This window comes from Mus musculus, chromosome 2 (genome assembly GCF_000001635.26).
Source record: "Mus musculus strain C57BL/6J chromosome 2, GRCm38.p6 C57BL/6J".
Classification (NCBI taxonomy): Eukaryota; Metazoa; Chordata; class Mammalia; order Rodentia; family Muridae; genus Mus; species Mus musculus.
This window is the reverse complement of record NC_000068.7, coordinates 36,513,102-36,529,316: the sequence shown is the minus strand read 5'-3', so window position 1 is coordinate 36,529,316 and position 16,215 is coordinate 36,513,102. Positions and strand designations below refer to the sequence as shown.

General features: G+C 38.6%; 1 protein-coding gene across 2 annotated transcripts; it reads right to left on the bottom strand.

Moving 5' to 3' along the window:
* Positions 1 to 964: 964 nt before the first annotated feature.
* Olfr342 (olfactory receptor 342) lies at positions 965 to 9,187 on the bottom strand. Of its 2 annotated transcripts, XM_030251538.1 has the most exons (2): positions 9,173 to 9,187; positions 965 to 1,897 (listed from the first exon to the last, which is right to left on the bottom strand). In XM_030251538.1, the coding sequence occupies exons 1-2, from the start codon at positions 9,185 to 9,187 to the stop codon at positions 965 to 967; spliced, it is 948 nt and encodes a 315-aa protein (XP_030107398.1). The 2 variants fall into 2 exon arrangements, with proteins under 2 accessions (XP_030107398.1, NP_667159.1); NM_146948.1 differs by lacking the exon at positions 9,173 to 9,187 and having other exon boundaries at positions 965 to 1,903.
* Positions 9,188 to 16,215: the final 7,028 nt, after the last annotated feature.

The window sequence follows — 16,215 nt, the reverse complement described above, 5'->3', positions numbered from 1 at the left end:
CAATGAATTGAGTACCTGATTACTGCTATGCTAATACAAATAATAAAAATTTGAGTAAAATGGGTAATTTTACAAATAAAATGGGAAATAAAGTTGGGCATAGGTTGGTCAGTAGTTACCAAACTACAGATAAGCAGGAAAAATAAGAGTTTTTCATACCTTTCACTCTACAGTGATTATAAATACTATACATTACACCAAAGGCAAAAATAAAGAATTTCATCATAAGACACAGTGGGTCTTAGAATAAGTTACTACAGTTTTTTTTATTTTGATATTATGAACTATTTACACATATGAAAACATCACATCACGTCCTATAAATGTCCACCACATTTGAATGTTGACTATAAAAAGTGAAAGAGCAGAAAAGATGGTTCTGTGATTAAGAGTACTAACTGTTCTCCCAAGAGACACAGGTTTGATTTCCCTCACATGTATGATGTATTACAAACATCTCTATGCCATGTCCCATGGAATCTGACACTCCCTTCTGAACTTTGCAGGCACTCAGCACACACATAGCCCACAGACATACATGTGAGCAAAATACCAATACATATACACAAAGAAATGCTAATAGAGACATTGCCAAAAATCAGCCTACATTATAGGACTAAATGCAAATAATTAACTTAAAAGAAGATATAGTTTCAATCATCTTCAGAGAAGAAAAGGATGTTTTCTATGAAAACATAAACCTGTCTAATAAATGGCTTTGTATTGACTATATAAACAATTAAAATGTCTGTAAGTCAAAGAAAAATATGTAGAATATTTGTGAGAAACCTTCCCAAGATGACAAGATACTAAATACCAGCATGAAAGTTAAATAAAGAAGAAAACTGTGCCAGGAAAAGTGAGTGAAGGAAAGAGCCATGTGGAGATTCCCTGACAGAGAACAAAAGATGGATGGGAGAAGAGGAGAAAGAAGTAGAGATGCTAAGACAGAAGACCATGCCCATCATTGTGAGCACAGTCTCCTACTGAGGACATTTCTAAGTGCTCCTTTCATATCCCGATTCCTCAAACTATAAATAAAGGGATTCAGCATGGGGGTGACCACAGTGTACATCAAAGCCACAATGACATCCTTGTCATTAGTGTTATTAGATGAGGGGACAAAATACAGTGCAATTATGGCTCCATAGTACAAGGAAACCACACAGAGGTGAGAGCCACATGTGGACAAGGCTTTGCAGATTCCCTTGATGGAGGGAGTTCTCAGAATTGTGACACCTATACGGACATAAGAGACCAGAATGCATATGAATGGTGGGATAGTGACCATAGTACCTAAAGTAAGGATAAGCAACTCATTGATGGTGGTGTCTGAGCTGGAGAGTTTCAGCATGGCAGAGAGGTCACAAAAGTAGTGCGGAACGGTATTGTTTCTAAAGTGAGATAGTTTAGCCAAGAGAAGGGTGTGCACAAGGGCATTGCCTGAAGATAAGGCCCAAGACACAACTACTAGAAAAAGACAGAGGCTCTGACTCATGATGGTAGTATAGTGCAGAGGATGGCAGATGGCTACATACCTGTCATAGGCCATGGATGTCAGAAGAAAGTTTTCAAGATCAGCAAAAACTATGTAAAAATACATCTGTGAAACACACCCAGCATATGAGATAGATTGGCTATGTGTCAGCATATTCATGAGCATCTTTGGGGCTGTGACTGATGAGAAAGAGATGTCCGTGAAGGCCAAGTGGCTAAGGAAGAAGTACATGGGGGTGTGGAGGTGAGAGTCCAGCCTGATAAGTAGGATGATGAGCAGGTTCCCCAGCATAGTTGTCAGGTACATGGCCAGGAACAAGGCAGAATACAGGCCTTGGTCCTCTGCTCGAATGGGGAGCCCCAGGAGGATGAACTCAGACACAGTACTCTCATTATCTCTCTTCATGGTCTTCCTCTTCTTCTGTGAGTGAAAGAAAAAATGGAAAAAAAAGAGACGTGATCTTGACTATTCATTGTGGAAACATTTTATGAATCACCAGTACTGAATATAACATTAGTTTACACCACTTAGTACATCTATTTTTATCTTAATATGGAGCTTTTTGTCACAATAATGGGCTAGTGATGGTTGGTTTGGAAAGTGATATATGTGCCCACCTTGAAAATAACTGAATGTTTCTTAGAGGGAAACAGTGATACATCAGAACAATTATCAAATAAGACCTTGTTCCTCCTCAAGTTGCCTTGATTTCACCAAGAAATAGTATGTAAATTGGTGCCAGCAAAAAGGAGAATCATCAAGATTTCAATGGCCGTTCATTGCTTTTAAACTTCCTTGAATCCAGTTGCCCAATGCTTTTTCTATGAATTACATCCAGAGAGTGAAACCCAGGGAGTTTCTTTGGATCTGCAAAAGAAAAAAAAATAGACTCTGGGGAATTAGTGGAAGCAACACGTGCAAATGGTCAAAGCATCTGGCCAGGAACAGAATAGAGTATAACACTTGGTCCTCTGCCCAAAGGAGGAGGCCGAGGAGGATGTGTCAACAATATACAGACCAATTGCAGATTGCAAAGTGCTATGAGTTCCTCCCATAATAACAAATTCTCAGTCAATGTGCTCACTCTTTCATCATTTTTCCTAGGTCACAAACTGACTCTGATTACGTATTAACACCTTCAACTCAAGTATAAGCATCTCAAACAAGTCAAAATATCTACTGATAATATTTGACTTCCCACCACCTCTTAGATCAGTCAAATTCCTTGTGTTTTTCTAGAAAAAGCATATGTCACCTGCTTTATTCTTAACCTTGGTTTTTAAGCCAAAGGAAGATACTTTATATGTGTTTACTACCCATTTTCTTTGTAGCTAACCTGGCATTCTTTCCTTTTTCATTTAATCATTTGCTACCATTGTGATCAATCACTAAACAATAGTAACATGATAAAATAGAATTGATATCCTAGAGGCTGAGATATCTCTGTGGTTATGTTTTATTGGAAGACTTTTTAGTGGTCAGTTATATACTAGATGGCTCTTTCCCTCTTTACACTTTCCAAGCTTTCACTCCAGTTCCCCCAACTTAACTAATGATAGTCAAGACCATCATTAAAATGTCAATACATCATTCATCTCACTCTGTAAAAATATAAGTTAATGTGGCATTGCCTGAAATTAATTAAAATTCATTTTTTTACTTATTTCTGTGTTAGTAGTAATTAATTGATCACAATTAAAATGCTAATTATCAGTATGTGGATAGATTCATTCTAATATTTTGTTATATTGAATAATATTGCAATAAGCAATATTTCCTCATGTTATTTTATATAGTATATATGTGATATATTCAGAAATGAATTTAAATAAAAGACATCCATAGTTTTGAGAAAATATCAGGTCACAAGAGGCCAAGGGAATGAAGAAGCTGATATATGCTCTATAAGGTATCTTTAATGGAAGAACCTTTGTAGGGAGATTATAAGAATGAATCGCTAGGTAAGTGTTTGGAAGCAGAGCTTGGAAGAAGAGTTTGGAGAAAGTTATAGAAGTTTTGGAAACAAGGAAAGCCTAAGGTAATGACTAATCACAGATATATAAAGGTTGGAGAAAATAGGAGCAGCCAGATATGATGTATAATTGGTGATGATGAAAAAGTTTCAATCTATTCAAGGAACAGTAACATGCAAGAAAAATAAAGTAGGAGAAAACAGGAAATTGCATGCTGGTTGCTATGTAAAAAGCAGATTGTAGAAGACATTTATACTACCTGTAATATGAATATTTGGTGCTTATTATGGCAAAAGTCACAGATATTTGGGAAGTAGTTGAATGAAAACAAAATAAAAATTGTGTGTTAACATTAAATGTAAGCAATGAAGATGATTTTCCTTCTTTATTCTATTTTTAAAAAATATCCTATGAAGTGGTCTTTGAGGGAGGGAGTGCCCTTTCATCTCAAAGTATGGGCAGATTTTCAGTGCAAGGTAAGTTGTTGTATAGAGAACTGTTTGTCGTTTGATGGTGTGATCCTTGCAATTTAAAATATATGCTGACAAGAGAGATGGACAATGAGAAAGACACACAAAACAAGAGAGCAACAGAGACACAGAGACAGACAGAGACATATGCAGTGATACAGATGAGTGTACATTCTATGCCTTATCAGATAGCCTAACTTACATGATAAACACAGATAACTTCAGCCAAAAACCATGGGAAGCTCTTCCAGCACACTCCAGAAGGAACACAACATAGTGAAACAGTTGGATCCTCTCGTTGCAACGATCAGAAGAGCAATTAGTTTGGAATTAGATATGATAAATACATGAACATATACATTGTCCACATTCCAGTGAAGTCCGTGTGAGTTCTAATTTTGAAAATTATGTAGAAAACCTAGGGTGTAACCTCTGTCCCCAGGTTCAAATTAGAGGCATACAGGATAAAATTGCATCATTGTCATTGACTCCCTTAGGGAAAGAACCTTTGTTGAAACAGGCAGAAGTGTGTGTCCCTTCACTCTTGAGAACTAATGGTAGCAACTATATCAAGATTCCTAACATCTCATTCTGTTTAACACATGACACCTGTGATTACTTGACTTTTTATTACAAAATATACACAGACAGAAAAAAGTTGAAAACAGACTTTATCATAATTTTGGAGATAATAATTCAAAATAGGCTTACTACCATAGTAAGAGATGGTCAGTCTATATAATAATAGGGGAAGACTTCTGGAAATATCTGTGGAGTTTTTCCACTTCACCTCAAGATATTAAAATTTTACTCTTGAATGCATTTTTCATTAGTTTCAAATCTTAGACACTTCTACCAAAGAAATAGAGTGGTGTTATTTTCATTGAAAATATACATTTATAACAGCTGTGTATTGTAGTATTAGATGTATCCCCAAAGATATTTGCACTGGAACAATTAGGGGCAGATTAATGTCTGTATCAACCTTGCTCATAAAAGCAGAAATAGTCCAACAACAAATAAATTTGATTCTTAGTATAAAGAATAATCCAAATGAATAATATAGAAAAAAACATATAAAAAGAAATCTAATGATGAAGGAACTATAGGTCCTTTCAACAGTGCGGGAAAACATAAATATTAAAACAATAAAACCAAACAAAAATACTTCCACTTGAAAAAGATTCTTATAATAAAGTAATGAATATTAAATTAAATGATTAAGATAGGTCCTTAATCCAATGAGATTAGGCTTTCTCTCAGAAAAGACACTAGGATATCCTGTCCATTCCACAAAATGAGGCCATAGCAAGCATACTGCAGTATGGAGTCAGTAAGATACTGACAGGTTTGCACCATCAGAAGGAAAAAGAGAAAAATATTGTGTTGCCCTTTTGATTTTTAAATTCTAGCTTCCAGAACTGTGGGAAAAATGTATTCTCATTAAGCCACTCTGTGGCATAATCGTTAGGACAGTGCATGAAAATTTGGCAATGTAAATCTGTGTTTGTAAATAAAGATGATAACCAGAGATTTCCTGCTCTACTAGAAATCTCTTAAACTGAGAGAAGTCCAGATAGGCTGTCTGCCTGCAAAATTGCCCCACTCTTAACCTCTGCCCATCCTATTCCAGTCTCCTCCTCTCCATACTCCAGTGCCCAACTAAGCAGAGATTACCTTCTGTAACAGACAACAGACTGATGTAGAGATTCCCTTCTCTGCTAAAGACCAAACGGGCCTGGAAAATCCCAGGTAGGCTGCCTTCTCCCCAAACTTCCCTATTATCTCACCATCTCAATGCCCCTGATGTGGGTCCCATCCCTGCTCTAGTGGATATCTGGCAGTTTGGGAGAAATCCATGTAGGATGCCTGTCTAACATACTCTCCCACTCTTGGTCTCTGCTTATACTCTCTACAGTTGTCCACCGTTCTGGTTGCTATACTCCAGCCCCCAACTGGGCAAAAAGTCGCTGCCATACCAGAGACCAGCCTAGGGTAAAGACTCCCAGCTCTACTAGAGCCTTTTAAGACTTAGAGATGTCCAGGTAGTCTCCCTGTCTGCCTGACTCTCCCCTATCTCATTACTTCAGCATGCCCCCACCCTAGCCCTGTCCTGTGCCCTCCTAGTTGCCATATTCCAGCCACCTGCTGGGGCAGAGAATACCTACTGTGTCAGAGAACAAGCAGATTAGATGTCCAGGTATGTTGCTTCCTGGGCAAACTTCTCTCTTTTACTATCTTGGCATCCCTCAAACCTATCACAATTCCTACACCTTCCCACTTGTCTTTACCTGCCTCCAACTGGGGTGCATTCTCCCTGTTCTATGAGAGACCAGACAGAATTAGAGAATCCCAGGCCACACAGATCAGAAGTAGAGAGAAATCAGAAACCAAGGTACAAAACACTCATCCAACAAGGATAAACTTAGAAATCAGGACCTAAATCTTTAATTACCCCAAATCCAGATGTCTGGAGGCCAGTGTAAAAAAAAAATCCAAGAAGCAACAGCCAATGCATAAAGTTGTCAGATGTTACATTGTTGCAGAGAGTGCTGCATGACATGGTTTCAGCTATAGGAACACTGTGAACCTGAATAATGTATCTCTGGCTTTCTAGTATACAGATGGCTTTGCTTTTTGCTTGTATGCTTGTTTGTTTTGTTTTGTTTTGTTTTGTTTTTCTATATGATATTTGTCCTCAAATATAATTTTGGTCAAAATTTCTGGGAAAGGAGTTGAGGGCATTGCTAGAGAAGGAAATGGCTTTGATGTTTATTATGAACAAACTGCTCTGGCCCTGGCCATTCAAACAGTTAACCCAGGCATAACGGGACAAGGGGTTCTGGATGTGAGGGCTAACAGCCTTAATTGTTTTGATAAGAATTTTAGCCAACTTATGATGATTAAGTTGTATGAGGAAACATTTGAAGCAGGAAGTGTTTGGGGGAAATCCAAAGTCTTAGTAATTAAGAGAATTGAAGACCCCCTACAAGGAAAAAACAAGTGGGCCTGGGTCAGTCACTAAGGACAGGGAAATCCATGGAAAGTACAAGGCACACAATAAAGGAAGAAATAGCTGGGTCTACTGGATTAGTAAACAATGGTGAGAGCCCCCATAACAATAGAAAGTTTGATCCAGAATATTATTGGGGAAGATTGGAAGATATATGTATAATTTAAAAAGTTAAAAAGATGAGTCGAAGAATGTGGACCACTCAAGGGGGCAGGGATTGGATTAGTGAAGTGACCTTCCTGGAAAGATTGAAACATGCTCATTTGACCCTCTGGCATTGACTACCTACATAAATTAAGATACAAATTCTAAGAAACAGAATTTAGACTTGTGAAAGAGCCCTGGAGGAAGCTGCAAGAAGAATTAATATTGTATATGAAAAGGAGTTTGAAAAGCATTGTAGAATAAATATTTGGATAATATCTATTTATTTACTTAATAAAGAAATGATGCAAATTTAAGACAAGTTAAAAATATGAACATTATCTTGACTTATTTACCATCTTCCTGTTTTCATGCTAATGTTGTAACAAGTTTATGCCCAGATAGTCTGTGATTTGGAGGGTTTTCCTGAGAGTTAAAATTTCATACAAATGCTTTAGCATTGAACTATGACTTTGTGTGTGCATTGTGCTTTCTGGAGATCTAGTTATGTGGGGGCTTTTTCAGAGACAATAATGGGTTTGAGGAAAATAATGGGCTTTTAATTATGTATTATTGTATAACAAGGAAGTATGTAACCAATAAATGACTGAGGTGAAATCAGATAAAAAGGAAGGGAGGGGGAAGAAGGGAGGGAGGGAGAGAGAGGGGAAGAGGGAGAGGGAGAGGGAGAGAGAGAGGGAGAGGGAGAGAGAGAGAGAGCAATCTGTCTATGAGTACAGCTTCAGAACAGCAATGAGTCATTTGTTAGACTGCACCAGCATCATTGCCTGAGATTTCGATTTTGTGTCAGTCTAATCCTCTCATTCTTGAGAACCCCAAACCGACTGAGGCTAGTCTTCAGCATGGGGTCACCACGATGACCTACCTATCCTAATGCAAGCAAGCCCTCAAATGTTCCAACACAACAAAACACACACAAAAAGACCATAAAATCAACTTTTTTGGAGATGACTGAAGCTCTTAAGGAGGAAATGAACAAATGCTTTAAGGAAATTCAGAAAAACTCGAATAATTAGAGGAAATTATGAAATTCCTTTTAAAGGAATTCCTTTTAACTTATTCTGTAAAATGGAAATAAAAAGACTTCCAAACTCTTTTTATGAAGGAAATATTACCCTGGTATCAAAACCAATTAAATTCAAAAATAAAAGAGAATTCTAAGACAATCTCCCTGATGAACAAACATCTAAAATTCTCAATAAATTCTTGGAAATCAAATTTAACAATGTATCCAAAGAAGCATTTGCCATAGATTCAAGTGGGCTTCATATTAGGTATGCAGAGATGGTTCAACACACATAAATCAACAAATGTAACTCATAATATGAATGGGCTCAAAAACACAAATCATCTGGTTTTTTAAAATAATGCATAAAGGACCTTGGAAAAATACAATATTCTTTCATGATAAAAAAAAACTGGTGATGCTAGGGATAGATGAATCATATCACAACATAATGAAGACTCTCTATGACAAGCCAATAGCCACCATCTTGTTACATGAAAAAAAAACTGTATGACTGAGCACAAGACAAAGTTGTCATATTTCTAGTGAAGTTCTAGCTAGAGCATAAGGGAAGAAAATAGGAAAGGAAAAAATATTAATGCAAAAAAATAGAACATGTTATATCTAGAAAGTTCTTGACACAAAACATCCAGGAAATCTGAGATATTTAAAAAAATAAAACTAAGAGGGTGAAAACAGGATCCAGTATTCTCCTGCATACAAAAAAACACATTTCAACATCAAAGATATATATTACCTAAAAATTAAGGGTTAGAAAAGATTTTCCAACCAGATGGAAACAAGATGGTATAGCAATTCTAATATCTACCAAATAGACTTTCAACCAAAATTAATAAAAAAAAAATGATTGGAAAGGATATTTCACATGCATCAAAAGAAAAATCCACCAGGATCACAACTCAATTCTCAATATCTATGCTCCAAATGCAAAGGTATCCACATTCATAAAAGAAACATTACTAAAGTTTATAACACATATCAACCCTCAGACATTTGTCATGGGAGGCTTCAATACCCCATTCTCACCAATAGACAGGTCATCCAGACAGAAACTAAACAGATAAATAATAAAACTAATACGTTATTAACCAAAGGACCTAATAGATATATACAGGTCATTTCACCCAAAGATAAAAGCCTATGCCTTCCTCTCACAACCTATTGTAGTCTTCTCAAAAATTTAGAATATACTTTCTCAGAAAACAAGTCTCAACAGATACAACAAAAATTGAAACATTCCTCTATATGTTATCAGATCTGTGTGAATTAAATCTGGACTTCAACAACAACAAAAACAATGAAAAGCCTACAAACTCATGGAAACTGAAAAACTCTCTAATGAATGACCTCTGGGACAAATAAGAAATAAAAAATTAAAGGTTTCCTTGAATTCAATGAAAAAGAAGGCACAACATACCCAAATTTATGGGACACAATGAAAACAGTGCTGACAAGAAATACATAGCACTAAGTGAATTCATAAAAAAATTAGAGGGGCTACAATACTCAGAGGAAATTCAAATTCCAAGTGCTCTTACATGCCCAGGACCAATGGATGAGGCCACAACATCTGCACCAACAACCAGAATTACTGGGACTCCTGAGATTCAGGGACAGAGGAACTCCAACCCAGCCAGAGGCACGGGTTCATTTCGGTTTGAACTTGCACACAGAGCAAATCTGGTGTGTTGGCTCTGCAATCACGCCTACAACACCCAAAGGGAGTCTGCCTCCCAGGTTCTCTGAAACTTTCAGGATCACAGGATCATAGGTGCTCTAACATGCCCAGCCACAGGATCACCAGATCATAGAGGAAGATTATGTCAACTCCCAGGAGATTGGACACACCCAGAATCACTGGAGCTCTGACACACTCAAGATAATTGTTGAAGTCACATCTTTCCAAACACCCAGCATAACTGGGATCCCCATAGGAATCAGGAAAACACACTCCCCCACCAAGCCAGAGACACGGGCTCCTTTCAGTTTGCACCTGTGCTGGGAGCAGACCCAGGGTCTGGCTCCTTATCAACTCTTGCAACCCAGAAAAACCTTGACTCCCAGGAAATCTGACACAACAGGATCTTAGAAGCTTGATCACACCAGAATTTCAGGATCCCAGGGGCAGTTTGACACCCAGGAGGTCTGAAACACACAAGACATCAGGATCACAGGATCACAGAATCAGAAAATCACAGAGACAGCTGGACTCCAAGGAGTTCTGACACAACCAGGATCACAAAAGGGACAAGCTCCAGTCAAAGACAGCAAGGACAGGTAGCAGTACAGATAACCAGATAGTGAGAAGCAAGTACAAGAACATAAGCAACAGAAACCAAGTCTACATGTCATCATCAGAACATAGTTCTCCCACTATGGTGAGTGCTGGATAACCCAACACACCAGAAAAGCAAGATTCTGGTTTAAAATCACATCTCATAATGATGATACAGGACTTTAAGAAGGACATAGAAAAACTCCCTTGAAGAAATACAGAACAATGGTAAACCAGTGGAAGCACTTAAAGAGAAAACACAAAGTCCCTTAAAGAATTACATAAAAACACAAATAAGTGGAGGAATTGAACAAAACCATCCAAGTTCTAAAAACAGAAATGGAAACAATAAAAAAAAATCGCAAAAGGAGACAACACTGGAGATAGAAAACCTAGGAGAGAGATTGGGAGTCATAGATGCAAGCATCACCAACAGAATATGAGAAATAGAAGAGAAAGTTTCAGGGTCAAAAGATACCACAGAAAACATTGACACAACAGTAAAAGAAAAAGCAAAATGCAAAAAGTTGCTAACCAAAACATCCATGAAATCCAGGACACAGTGAGAAGACCAAACCTAAGAATAATAGATATAGAAGAGAGTGAAGATTCCCAACTTGTAGGGCCAGTAAATATCTTCAACAATATTATGGAAGAAAACTTTACTTACCTAAAGAAAGAGATGGCCATGAACATACAAGAAGCCTACAGAACTCCAAATAGACTGGACCAGAAAAGAAATTCACCCGTCACATAATAATCAAAACACCAAATACACAAATCAAAGAAAGAATATTAAAAGCACTAAGGGGAAAAGGTCAAGTAACATATGAGTGTAGACCAATAGAAATTACACCAAACTTCTCACCAGAGACTATAAAAGCCAAAATATCCTTGGCAGATGTCACACAGACCCTAAGAGAACAAAGTTCCTAGCCCAGGATACTATACCCAGCAAAAGTCTCAATTACCATAGATGGAAAAACAAAGATGACAAAATGAAATTTATAAAATATCTTTCCACAAATCCAGCCCTACAAAGGATAATAGATGGAAAATTCCAACACAAGGAGGAAAACCACAAGCTAGAAAAAGCATAAAAGTAATCTTCTTTCAACAAACCCAAAAGGAGATAGCCACACGAACCTTACTCAACCTAAAACAACAAAAATATCAGGAAGCAACAATCACTGGTCCTTAATATCTTGTAACATCATTGGACTCAATTCCTCAATAAAAAGACAAAGACTAACAGACTGGATATGTAAACCATAACCATTATTTTGCTGTATACAGGAAATGTACATCAATGACAAAGACAGACACTACCTCAGAGTAAAACGCTGAAAATAATTTTCCAAGCAAGTGGTCCCAAGTTACAAGCTGCAGTAGCCATTCTAATATCAAATAAAATTGACTTCAACCAAAAGTTATCAAAAAAAGATATAGAAGGACACTTAATAATCATCAAAGAACCCTTCCACTCAGCTCCAGCCCCGGGCTACCTTGCCAGCAGAGTCTTGCCCAACACCCGCAAGGGCCCACACGGGACTCCCCACGGGATCCTAAGACCTCTGGTGAGTGGAACACAGCGCCTGCCCCAATCCAATCGTGCGGAACCTGAGACTGCGGTACATAGGGAAGCAGGCTACCCGGGCTTGATCTGGGGCACAAACCCCTTCCACTCCACTCGAGCCCCAGGCTACCTTGCCAGCGGAGTCGCCTGACACCCGCAAGGGCCCACACAGGATTCCACACGAGATCCTAAGACCTCTAGTGAGTGGAACACAACTTCTGCCAGGAGTCTGGTTCGAACACCAGATATCTGGGTACCTGCCCTGCAAGAAGAGAGCTTGCCTGCAGAGAATACTCTGCCCACTGAAACTAAGGAGAGTGCTACCCTCCAGGTCTGCTTATAGAGGCTAACAGAGTCACCTGAAGAACAAGCTCTTAACAGTGACAACTAAAACAGCTAGCTTCAGAGATTACCAGATGGCGAAAGGCAAACGTAAGAATCCTACTAACAGAAATCAAGACCACTCACCATCATCAGAACGCAGCACTCCCACCCCACCTAGTCCTGGGCACCCCAACACAACCGAAAATCTAGACCCAGATTTAAAAACATTTCTCATGATGATGATAGAGGACATCAAGAAGGACTTTCATAAGTCACTTAAAGAATTACAGGAGAGCACTGCTAAAGAGTTACAGGCCCTTACAGAAAAGCAGGAAAACACAGCCAAACAGGTAGAAATCATTAAAGAAAAACAGGAAAACACATCCAAACAGGTGATGGAAATGAACAAAACCATATTAGAACTAAAAGGGGAAGTAGACACAATAAAGAAAACCCAAAGCGAGGCAACGCTGGAGATAAGAACCCTAGGAAAGAGATCTGGAACCATAGATGCGAGCATCAGCAACAGAATACAAGAAATGGAAGAGAGAATCTCAGGTGCAGAAGATTCCATAGAGAACATCGACACAACAGTCAAAGAAAATACAAAATGCAAAAGGATCCTAACTCAAAACATCCAGGTAATGCAGGACACAATGAGAAGACCAAACCTACGGATAATAGGAATTGATGAGAATGAAGATTTTCAACTTAAAGGGCCAGCTAATATCTTCAACAAAATAATAGAAGAAAACTTCCCAAACATAAAAAAAGAGATGCCCATGATCATACAAGAAGCCTACAGAACTCCAAATAGACTGGACCAGAAAAGAAATTCCTCCCGACACATAATAATCAGAACAACAAATGCACTAAATAAAGATAGAATATTAAAAGCAGTAAGGGAGAAAGGTCAAGTAACATATAAAGGAAGGCCTATCAGAATTACACCAGACTTTTCACCAGAGACTATGAAAGCCAGAAGAGCCTGGACAGATGTTATACAGACACTAAGAGAACACAAATGTCAGCCCAGGCTACTATACCCGGCCAAACTCTCAATTACCATAGATGGAGAAACCAAAGTATTCCACGACAAAAACAAATTCACACAATATCTTTCCACGAATCCAGCCCTTCAAAGGATAATAACAGAAAAGAAGCAATACAAGGACGGAAATCACGCCCTAGAACAACCAAGAAAGTAATCATTCAACAAACCAAAAAGAAGACAGCCACAAAAACAGAATGCCAACTCTAACAACAAAAATAAAAGGAAGCAACAATTACTTTTCCTTAATATCTCTTAATATCAATGGACTCAATTCCCCAATAAAAAGACATAGACTTACAGACTGGCTACACAAACAGGACCCAACATTCTGCTGCTTACAGGAAACCCATCTCAGGGAAAAAGACAGACACTACCTCAGAGTGAAAGGCTGGAAAACAATTTTCCAAGCAAATAGACTGAAGAAACAAGCTGGAGTAGTCATTTTAATATCGGATAAAATCGACTTCCAACCCAAAGTTATCAAAAAAGACAAGGAGGGACACTTCATTCATATCAAAGGTAAAATCCTCCAAGAGGAACTCTCAATTCTGAATATCTACGCACCAAATGGAAGGGCAGCCACATTCATTAGAGACACTTTAGTAAAGCTCAAAGCATACATTGCACCTCACACAATAATAGTGGGAGACTTCAACACACCACTTTCTTCAAAGGACAGATCGTGGAAACAGAAACTAAACAGGGACACAGTGAAACTAACAGAAGTTATGAAACAAATGGACCTGACAGATATCTACAGAACATTTTATCCTAAAACAAAAGGATATACCTTCTTCTCAGCACCTCACGGACCTTCTCCAAAATTGACCATATAATTGGTCACAAAACAGGCCTCAATAGATACACAAATATAGAAATTGTCCCATGTATCCTATCAGACCACCATGGCCTAAGACTGATCTTCAATAAAAACATAAATAATGGAAAACCAACATTCACGTGGAAACTGAATAACACTCTTCTCAATGATACCTTGGTCAAGGAAGGAATAAAGAAAGAAATTAAAGACTTTTTAGAGTTTAATGAAAATGAAGCCACAACGTACCCAAACCTATGGGACACAATGAAAGCATTTCTAAGAGGGAAACTCATAGCTCTGAGTGCCTCCAAGAAGAAACGGGAGAGAGCACATACTATCAGCTTGACAACACATCTAAAAGCTCTAGAAAAAAAGGAAGCAAATTCACCCAAGAGAAGTAGACGGCAGGAAATAATCAAACTCAGGGGTGAAATCAACCAAGTGGAAACAAGAAGAACTATTCAAAGAATTAACCAAACGAGGAGTTGGTTCTTTGAAAAAATCAACAAGATAGATAAACCCTTAGCTAGACTCACTAAAGGGCACAGGGACAAAATCCTAATTAACAAAATCAGAACTGAAAAGGGAGACATAACAACAGATCCTGAAGAAATCCAAAACACCATCAGATCCTTCTACAAAAGGCTATACTCAACAAAACTGGAAAACCTGGACGAAATGGACAAATTTCTGGACAGATACCAGGTACCAAAGTTGAATCAGGATCAAGTTGACCTTCTAAACAGTCCCATATCCCCTAAAGAAATAGAAGCAGTTATTAATAGTCTCCCAACCAAAAAAAGCCCAGGACCAGATGTGTTTAGTGCAGAGTTCTATCAGACCTTCAAAGAAGATCTAATTCCAGTTCTGCACAAACTATTTCACAAAATTGAAGTAGAAGGTACTCTACCCAACTCATTTTATGAAGCCACTATTACTCTGATACCTAAACCACAGAAAGATCCAACAAAGATAGAGAACTTCAGACCAATTTCTCTTATGAATATCGATGCAAAAATCCTCAATAAAATTCTCGCTAACCGAATCCAGGAACACATTAAAGCAATCATCCATCCTGACCAAGTAGGCTTTATTCCAGGGATGCAGGGATGGTTTAATATACGAAAATCCATCAATGTAATCCATTATATAAACAAACTCAAAGACAAAAACCACATGATCATCTCGTTAGATGCAGAAAAAGCATTTGACAAGATCCAACACCCATTCATGATAAAAGTGTTGGAAAGATCTGTGGGGAGCCGCCCTCACATTTGCCATTATAAGATGGCGCTGACAGCTGTGTTCTAAGTGGTAAACATAATCTGCACACGTGCAGGGGCAGTTTTCCCGCCATGTGTTCTGCCTTTCCCGTGATGACAACTGGGCCGATGGGCTGCAGCCAATCAGGGAGTAATATGTCCTAGGCAGAGGATAATTCTCCTTAAAAGGGACGGGGTTTTGCCATTTTTTTTCTCTCTCTTGTTCTTGCTTTTTCTCTCTCTTGCTCTTGCTTTCTTGCTCTCTCTTGCTTTCTTGTTCTTGTTCTTTTTCTTGCTCTTGCGCTCTTGCTCTCTTGCTTCTGAAGATGTAAGCAATAAAGCTTTGCCGCAGAAGATTCCGGTTTGTTGCGTTCTTCCTGGCCGGCCGAAACGTGTGTAAGAGTTGGTGCTGAGACCTGGGACGAGAAAACCTGGGACGAGAAAACCTGGGACGAGAAGACCTGGGACGAGAAGCCCTGGGACGAGAAATCCCGGGACAAGAAGACCTGGGACGAGAAATCCTGGGACGAGAAAACCTGGGACGGTTACCATCACCGGCGCAAGGAAGATCCCTCATTCCGGAACCAGAACTGCGGGTCACGGTCATAAAGGTTCCCGTAAAACAGACTGTTGAGAAGGATTCAACTGCGTGAATTCAGAACTCTTCAGCTGGGGAACGGTGGTAATGAAGTGTTCCCACAACACAGACTGTTGAGAAGGATTCAACTGCGTGAATTCAGAACTCTTCAGCTGGGGAA